The sequence below is a fragment of the Bombina bombina genome, chromosome 2 (assembly GCF_027579735.1).
Source record: "Bombina bombina isolate aBomBom1 chromosome 2, aBomBom1.pri, whole genome shotgun sequence".
Lineage (NCBI taxonomy): Eukaryota > Metazoa > Chordata > Amphibia > Anura > Bombinatoridae > Bombina > Bombina bombina.
This window is the reverse complement of record NC_069500.1, coordinates 459,632,839-459,642,838: the sequence shown is the minus strand read 5'-3', so window position 1 is coordinate 459,642,838 and position 10,000 is coordinate 459,632,839. Positions and strand designations below refer to the sequence as shown.

General features: G+C 41.0%; 1 protein-coding gene across 1 annotated transcript in view; it reads right to left on the bottom strand.

Annotated features, from left to right (window-relative positions):
- Positions 1-1,169: 1,169 nt before the first annotated feature.
- LOC128649048 (retinol dehydrogenase 14) overlaps positions 1,170-10,000 on the bottom strand; it is a 122,794-nt gene continuing 113,963 nt past the window's right edge. Inside the window, exon 5 of the mRNA XM_053702084.1 lies at positions 1,170-2,080. Coding sequence (XP_053558059.1) covers positions 1,785-2,080 — 296 coding nt within the window. The 3' untranslated portion in view covers positions 1,170-1,784. The remainder of the gene's footprint in view (positions 2,081-10,000) is intronic.

Genomic DNA, 10,000 nt, shown 5'->3' with positions numbered 1-10,000 from the left:
CTCCAAACTTTAGGCTAAGCAGTGTGCTCACAATGAGCCACCACACTACAACAATTTAACTAGTCAGCAATTATGGTTAGAGCTGCAACAGACCTTATGCAAGACATGGTAGGGTTGCTTTCTATCTCTTTACAAAGATGGCAATAATAGAAGCACATACAACAGCATCTTGTTATGTGCGTTTAACATGATCCCGAGTAGTTTTGTTACAGTAACTAATTGCATCAACCAATCACAATGCAGTGTCAAAATGCAACCTCTCCTTCTAGCTCTGTATATTTACACTTGCATGTAAAAAATTTTAACATATTTAGAAACTGGAAAAAAAAAAAAAAGAAATTAAATGGGACATTCTAGACAAAATTGAAATCCACATGGATGCATTACAGTTTTGAATAGAAGCATTTTTGTAATGTACTTGTATTAGCATGTATTAGCAAAAATGCTTCTAATAAAAGCTATAGCCGTTTCAAAAGTGTATTTAAGTATGCATTGTGCAACAGCATTTTAAACGCAGCACTTGCGCAGGAAGCCGGGAGGGCTTATACAATCTGGTAATGACTCCATTTGTTAATTGCTGACATAATACAAGCCCCACTGCTTCTCTGGGCAGCTGCAGTATTTAAAATGGGGGTGCAGTGACAATATCTAGCTATGCTGAACGTGCAGAGAAAAATGTGATAACTTTTACTAGAAGCATTTTTGCCAATACGTGAATATTGCAAATGTTTCTATTTAAATATATAATTCATCTATGTGCATTCAAATTTTGACTGGAATGTCCCTTTAAGACTACAATGCTCAAATAATTTCAATATAATCTACTATGTGGGATCTATTTTTTTATTCTTTTTTAATTTACATTTTACATAGAATTTCTTTCAAAGAATAGTATATGTAAAGAAGCAACCTTTATTAAATATAATTTTTATCACCTTAACGTTTAATTCTGAGTAGTTTTTTAATTGTACTTTTATATTTAATGCCTGCTTTTTCTATAATTTAACATTTGTTTAATTTTCCTCCTTCCCCAGAGAGGATGGAAATCCTATTGTAGGATCAAAAACTTAAAGGACCATTAAATACAGTTGAATTGCATAATAAAGAAACAATTATAATTATGAAACACAACATATGGACAATGTTATAACTGTAAAATGAACAGTAGATTTTTTTCTGACAAATTTGCTTTTATTTCCTGGTCTCCTGTAACACCCAGCAGCCAATCACAGACTCAGATGTATATAATATGAACTTATGCACATTTTTGCAAAAGTTGCTGCCTCAGACAGTGTGTAAACAATACTGTGCACAATGGAAGCAAATCAGATTTTTTTTTAATTGTATGCTCTATCTAAATCATGAAAGTTTAATTTTGGCTTTTATGTCTCCTTAATCCTACAAAATTCTACACAATAACCCCATCAGGACAGGAGCTACTATTATAACTGTCCACAAGAAATTTGATAAGATAAAGATATTCAAGTGGGTGTTGGCTTTAACATAATGCAACTGTGACTGTAAGATCTATATTATGCATTTATAACAACGACTTAAAAATAAATATAAAATATATTATATATATATATATATTGTGGTCCTCAAGAATTGGATTTTAAATAACGTACAGCATGGAAAGAGAGATTAAGATATGCAGCTTGGATAAAATGAAAAGACTGAAGATGAAATTTGGATGGGGCAGGTATAGTATAAAAAAACACACACATCTCTCTATATTTTCCAGTGACATACTGTTGATAAATAAAACATGCATAGAATCAATGCTATCTTGCTCTTGTTGCTAAATGGTCTCTAGGGGAAGAAGTAAGGCCAACCATTGTTTCACTTGCTTCCCACAGCTTTTTAGCAATGCCAGCATCCTGTACATGGGGGCGAAGCTTGCAAGGTTTGCAGTCTGAGAAGTAGCCGCCATTATGCTGGAGAATTTCATCTGACACAGCGCAATGGATCACTGTCTGAGCCCCAGTTTCACATGGAATGAAGAACATAGACGTGACGACAAACCACACTATGCGGAATAAGACTGAAAACTGGGAGGTCCAATCTCCAACAACGTACCCTGGAGGGAAGAGAGAGAGTTTGTTGATATGTATGCACAATGGAGATATTTTTTATAAACTTGCATCCTGAAATCTAGGTGTATATACACATTTTTATACTGGACATTAAAGGGATAGTAAACACCAAAAATGTTATTGTTTAAAACGATAGATAATCCCTTTGTTTACCATTCCCCAGTTTTGCATAATCAACACTGTTATAGAAATATACTTTCTTCTGTTAAGTGTGATCAGTCCAAGGGTCATCATTACTTCTGGGATATTACTCCTCCCCAACAGGAAGTGCAAGAGGATTCACCCAGCAGAGCTGCATATAGCTCCTCCCCTCTACGTCACTCCCAGTCATTCTCTTGCACCCAACGACTAGATAGGATGTGTGAGAGGACTATGGTGATTATACTTAGTTTTATATCTTCAATCAAAAGTTTGTTATTTTAAAATAGCACCGGAGTGTGTTATTATCTCTCTGGCAGAGTTTGAAGAAGAATCTACCAGAGTTTTTGTTATGATTTTAGCCGGAGTAGTTAAGATCATATTGCTGTTTCTCGGCCATCTGAGGAGAGGTAAACTTCAGATCAGGGGACAGCGGGCAGATGAATCTGCATAGAGGTATGTAGCAGTTTTTATTTTCTGACAATGGAATTGATGAGAAAATCCTGCCATACCGATATAATGTCATGTATGTATACTTTACACTTCAGTATTCTGGGGAATGGTACTTCACTAGAATTACACTGTAAGAAATACATAAAGCTGTTTAATAACTAGAGATTATGTTTAACGTTTTTGCTGGAATGTAAAATCGTTTTCATTTACTGAGGTACTGAGTGAATAAATGTTTGGGCACTATTTTTCCACTTGGCAGTTGCTTAATCTGTTTTCTGACAGTTTCTGTTCTCCCTCACTGCTGTGTGTGAGGGGGAGGGGCCGTTTTTTGGCGCTTTTACTATGCATCAAATATTTCAGTCAGCAACTCATTGTATTCCCTGCATGATCCGGTTCATCTCTACAGAGCTCAGGGGTCTTCAAAACTTATTTTGAGGGAGGTAATTTCTCTCAGCAGAGCTGTGAGAATTATAGTTTGACTGAGATAAAAAACGTTTATTCTGTAATTTGTTTCCTGCTTTCAGAATTTGTTATCTTTGCTAATGGGATTAAACCTTTGCTAAAGTTGTGTTATTTACAAGGATTGAGGCTATAACTGTTTCAATTTATTAATTTTCAACTGTCATAGATTTTCTGTGCTTCTTAAAGGCACAGTACGTTTTAATATTATTCTAATTGAATTGTATTTCCAAGTTACAAGTTTATTTGCTAGTGTGTTAAACATGTCTGATTCAGAGGATGATACCTGTGTCATTTGTTGCAATGCCAAAGTGGAGCCCAATAGAAATTTATGTACTAACTGTATTGATGCTACTTTAAATAAAAATCAATCTGTACAAATTGAACAAATTTCACCAAACAACGAGGGGAGAGTTATGCTGACTAACTCGCCTCACGTGTCAGTACCTACATCTCCCGCTCAGAGGGAGGTGCGTGATATTGTAGCGCCGAGTACATCTGGGCGGCCATTACAAATCACATTACAGGATATGGCTACTGTTATGACTGAGGTTTTGGCTAAATTACCAGAACTAAGAGGTAAGCGTGATCACTCTGGGGTGAGAACAGAGTGCGCTGATAATATTAGGGCCATGTCAGACACTGCGTCACAGGTGGCAAAACATGAGGACGGAGAACTTCATTCTGTGGGTGATGGTTCTGATCCAAACAGACTGGATTCAGATATTTCAAATTTTAAATTTAAACTGGAAAACCTCCGTGTATTACTAGGGGAGGTGTTAGCGGCTCTGAATGATTGTAACACAGTTGCAATACCAGAGAAAATGTGTAGGTTGGATAAATATTTTGCGGTACCGACGAGTACTGAGGTTTTTCCTATACCTAAGAGACTTACTGAAATTGTTACTAAGGAGTGGGATAGACCCGGTGTGCCGTTCTCACCCCCTCCGATATTTAGAAAAATGTTTCCAATAGACGCCACCACAAGGGACTTATGGCAAACGGTCCCTAAGGTGGAGGGAGCAGTTTCTACCTTAGCTAAGCGTACCACTATCCCGGTGGAGGATAGCTGTGCTTTTTCAGATCCAATGGCTAAAAAATTAGAGGGTTACCTTAAGAAAATGTTTGTTCAACAAGGTTTTATATTGCAACCCCTTGCATGCATTGCGCCGATCACGGCTGCAGCGGCATTCTGGATTGAGTCTCTGGAAGAGAACATTGGTTCAGCTACTCTGGACGACATTACGGACAGGCTTAGAGTCCTTAAACTAGCTAATTCATTCATTTCGGAGGCCGTAGTACATCTTACTAAACTTACGGCGAAGAATTCAGGATTCGCCATTCAGGCACGCAGGGCGCTGTGGCTAAAATCCTGGTCAGCTGATGTTACTTCTAAGTCTAAATTGCTTAATATACCTTTCAAAGGGCAGACCTTATTCGGGCCCGGGTTGAAAGAGATTATCGCTGACATTACGGGAGGTAAAGGCCATGCCCTGCCTCAGGACAAAGCCAAAGCCAAGACTAGACAGTCTAATTTTCGTTCCTTTCGTAATTTCAAAGCAGGAGCAGCATCAACTTCCTCTGCACCAAAACAGGAAGGAGCTGTTGCTCGCTACAGACAAGGCTGGAAACCTAACCAGTCCTGGAACAAGGGCAAGCAGACTAGGAAACCTGCTGCTGCCCCTAAAACAGCATGAATTGAGGGCCCCCGATCCGGGATCGGATCTAGTGGGGGGGGCAGACTTTCTCTCTTCGCCCAGGCTTGGGCAAGAGATGTTCAGGATCCCTGGGCGCTAGAGATAATATCTCAGGGATACCTTCTGGACTTCAAATACTCTCCTCCAAGAGAGAGATTTCATCTGTCAAGATTGTCAACAATCCAGACAAAGAAAGAGGCGTTTCTACGCTGCGTACAAGAGCTCTTGTTAATGGGAGTAATCCATCCAGTTCCACGATTGGAACAGGGACAGGGGTTTTACTCAAATCTGTTTGTGGTTCCCAAAAAAGAGGGAACTTTCAGACCAATCCTGGACTTAAAGATCCTAAACATATTCCTAAGAGTTCCATCGTTCAAGATGGAGACTATTCGGACAATTTTACCTATGATCCAAGAGGGTCAGTACATGACCACTGTAGATTTAAAAGATGCTTACCTTCACATACCGATTCACAAAGATCATTATCGGTACCTAAGGTTTGCCTTCCTAGACAGGCATTACCAGTTTGTGGCTCTTCCATTCGGATTGGCTACAGCTCCAAGAATCTTCACAAAGGTTCTGGGTGCTCTTCTGGCGGTACTAAGACCGCGGGGAATCTCGGTAGCTCCATACCTAGACGACATTCTGATACAAGCTTCAAGCTTTCAAACTGCCAAGTCTCATACAGAGTTAGTGCTGGCATTTCTAAGGTCACATGGATGGAAGGTGAACGAAAAGAAAAGTTCACTCGTTCCACTCACAAGAGTTCCCTTCCTGGGGACTCTTATAGATTCTGTAGAAATGAAGATTTACCTGACAGAGGACAGGCTAACAAGACTTCAAAGTGCTTGCCGCACCCTTCATTCCATTCAACACCCGTCAGTGGCTCAATGCATGGAGGTAATCGGCTTAATGGTAGCGGCAATGGACATAGTACCCTTTGCACGCTTACACCTCAGACCACTGCAACTGTGCATGCTAAGTCAGTGGAATGGGGATTACTCAGACTTATCCCCTTCTCTGAATCTGGATCAAGAGACCAGAAATTCTCTTCTATGGTGGCTTTCTCGGCCACATCTGTCCAGGGGGATGCCATTCAGCAGACCAGACTGGACAATTGTAACAACAGACGCCAGCCTTCTAGGTTGGGGTGCCGTCTGGAATTCTCTGAAGGCTCAGGGACAATGGAGTCAGGAGGAGAGTCTCCTGCCAATAAACATTCTGGAATTGAGAGCAGTTCTCAATGCCCTCCTGGCTTGGCCCCAGTTGACAACTCGGGGGTTCATCAGGTTTCAGTCGGACAACATCACGACTGTAGCTTACATCAACCATCAGGGAGGGACAAGAAGCTCCCTAGCTATGATGGAAGTATCAAAGATAATTCGCTGGGCAGAGTCTCACTCTTGCCACCTGTCAGCAATCCACATCCCGGGAGTGGAGAACTGGGAGGCGGATTTCTTAAGTCGTCAGACTTTTCATCCGGGGGAGTGGGAACTTCATCCGGAGGTCTTTGCCCAAATACTTCGACGTTGGGGCAAACCAGAGATAGATCTCATGGCGTCTCGACAGAACGCCAAGCTTCCTCGTTACGGGTCCAGATCCAGGGATCCAGGAGCAGTCCTGATAGATGCTCTGACAGCACCTTGGGACTTCAGGATGGCTTACGTGTTTCCACCCTTCCCGTTACTTCCTCGATTGATTGCCAGAATCAAACAAGAGAGAGCATCAGTGATTCTAATAGCACCTGCGTGGCCACGCAGGACTTGGTATGCAGACCTGGTGGACATGTCATCCTGTCCACCTTGGTCTCTACCTCTGAAACAGGACCTTCTGATACAGGGTCCCTTCAAACATCAAAATCTAACTTCTCTGAAGCTGACTGCTTGGAAATTGAACGCTTGATTTTATCAAGACGTGGGTTTTCTGAGTCAGTTATTGATACCTTAATACAGGCTAGGAAACCTGTTACCAGAAAGATTTACCATAAGATATGGCGTAAATACCTATATTGGTGTGAATCCAAAGGTTACTCTTGGAGTAAGGTTAGGATTCCTAGGATATTGTCTTTTCTACAAGAAGGTTTAGAAAAGGGTTTATCTGCTAGTTCATTAAAGGGACAGATCTCAGCTCTGTCCATTCTGTTACACAAACGTCTGTCAGAAGTTCCTGACGTCCAGGCTTTTTGTCAGGCTTTGGCCAGGATTAAGCCTGTGTTTAAAACTGTTGCTCCACCATGGAGTTTAAACCTTGTTCTTAATGTTTTACAGGGCGTTCCGTTTGAACCCCTTCATTCCATTGATATAAAGTTGTTATCTTGGAAAGTTCTATTTTTAATGGCTATTTCCTCGGCTCGAAGAGTCTCTGAATTATCAGCCTTACATTGTGATTCTCCTTATTTGATTTTTCATTCGGATAAGGTAGTCCTGCGTACTAAACCTGGGTTCTTACCTAAGGTAGTTACTAACAGGAATATCAATCAAGAGATTGTTGTTCCTTCTTTATGCCCAAATCCTTCTTCAAAGAAGGAACGTCTACTGCACAACCTGGATGTAGTCCGTGCTCTAAAATTTTACTTACAGGCAACTAAGGAATTTCGACAAACGTCTTCTCTGTTTGTCATTTACTCTGGGCAGAGGAGAGGTCAAAAAGCTTCCGCTACCTCTCTTTCTTTTTGGCTTCGTAGCATAATTCGTTTAGCTTATGAGACTGCTGGACAGCAGCCTCCTGAAAGAATTACAGCTCATTCTACTAGAGCTGTGGCTTCCACTTGGGCCTTCAAGAATGAGGCCTCTGTTGAACAGATTTGCAAGGCTGCAACTTGGTCTTCGCTTCATACTTTTTCCAAATTTTACAAATTTGACACTTTTGCTTCATCGGAGGCTATTTTTGGGAGAAAGGTTCTTCAGGCAGTGGTTCCTTCTGTATAAAGAGCTTGCCTATCCCTCCCGTCATCCGTGTACTTTTGCTTTGGTATTGGTATCCCAGAAGTAATGATGACCCGTGGACTGATCACACTTAACAGAAGAAAACATAATTTATGCTTACCTGATAAATTCCTTTCTTCTGTAGTGTGATCAGTCCACGGCCCGCCCTGTTTTTAAGGCAGGTAAATATTTTTTAATTTATACTCCAGTCACCACTTCACCCTTGGCTTTTCCTTTCTCGTTGGTCCTTGGTCGAATGACTGGGAGTGACGTAGAGGGGAGGAGCTATATGCAGCTCTGCTGGGTGAATCCTCTTGCACTTCCTGTTGGGGAGGAGTAATATCCCAGAAGTAATGATGACCCGTGGACTGATCACACTACAGAAGAAAGGAATTTATCAGGTAAGCATAAATTATGTTTTTTCCCTCTGTAATTAACTTGTATCTAAGCTTCTGCTCATTGGCTCCTTTATCTCAGATCTTTTGACAGACTTCCATTTTATGCAATTAGTGTGGACTCTTAAATAACTTCATGCACGTGAGCACAATGTTATCTATATGAAATACATGAACTAATGCCCTCTAGCTGTGGGAAAAAATGTAAAATGCATTCAGATAAGAGGCAGCCTTCAAGGGCTTAGAAATTAGCATATGAGCCTACCTAGGTTTAGCTTTCAACTAAGAATAACAAGAAAACAAAGCAAATTTGATGATACAAGTAAATTAGAAAGAATTTTAAAATTACATGTCCTATCTGAATCATGAAAGTTAAATTTGGACTTTACTATCCTTTTTAAGCACCAGTCCCCAGGGGAGTGCCAGAGATCTTAAGGGGAGACGCAGGAACAGGAGCGGAAGTGTTTTTTTGTGTGTTTTTTTAATGTGCACTGCCAAACTTCCCAGCGAACAGCACCATGACAAGGAGACTGAGCGCCTCCTGAGGATCAATGCCATAAGTAAAGACGGCCAAGAAGCGGGCTCTGTAACTGCAGCCCTTAATGTGAGCCACCGGGTGTGCACTGTGCTTGCTGTAACAAGGATGGCCCTCAGCTGGTACACGGATGCATGTGCTGGCTGTTCCCAATGTAGAATAAAATTTTGCCTCACAGCTATATAGATATAATATTTATATATTCATTATACGAATATTATATCTATATTCTACAGTGGGAACAGCCAGCACATGCATCCATGTACCAGCTGAGGGGCATCCTAGTTACAGCAAGCACAGTACTGAATACTGACTCATGGGCAGTTATAAATAATTAATATTCAGATGTTCTGACAAAATCCTATGTGTGTATGCTTGTGCATGTGCTTGTGCATGTGCATTTGCTTATGTGTGTGTGCATGTTTGTGTGTGTGCTGGGCTTGTGCATGTGTGCGTTTGCGGGCTTGTGCATGTGTGCGTTTGCAGGCATGTGCATGTGTGCGTTTGCGGGCTTGTGCATGTGTGTGTGTGGCGGGCTTGTGCATGTGTGTGTGTGGCGGGCTTGTGCATGTGTGTGCATGCGGGCTTGTGCATGTGTGCGTTTGTGGGCTTGTGCATGTGTGCGTTTTCGGGCTTGTGCATGTGTGCGTTTGCGGGCTTGTGCATGTGTGTGTGTGCTGGGCTTGTGCATGTGTGTGTTTGCGTGCATTCGCGGGGGTGGGGCTCAACTCACCAAAGGGGTGGCCCAATGAGCAAGACTTAGAAAACCTCTGCTTTAAAGTGAAATTTATAGGGCTAGATTACAAGTGGAGCACAAAAAGTGTTATTGTGCATTAATCTTAGGAGCGGCCCATTTATGGTTCAGAAACAGGGTTTCGCTTGCTTACTGGTGGCTAAATGTAGCCATCAATAAGCAAACACTATCTAGGGTACTGAACTTAAAATGGGCCAGCTCCTAAGCTTTACATTCCTGATTTTTAAATAAAGATAGACAATTGATAATAGGAGTAAATTAGAATGCTTCTTAAAATTGCATGCTCTATCTGAATTATGAAAGAATTTGGGTTTAGTATCCCTTTAACGCACCACTTGTAATATGTGATTAATGAATGTGCTAATATCGATCCTTGCGCTATCATTTAAACGTATAGGGTTTGCATTAAAATGCTTTGGTTAAGATATTTAACCATTTAATTGTAATACAGGATTCTGCTTCATTCTTTGCAGAGTACAATCTAGCCCATAGCTGGCAGAGCATTATACACTTTTTACAGTGCCTGTGAATATTCTGGTATATTACTAA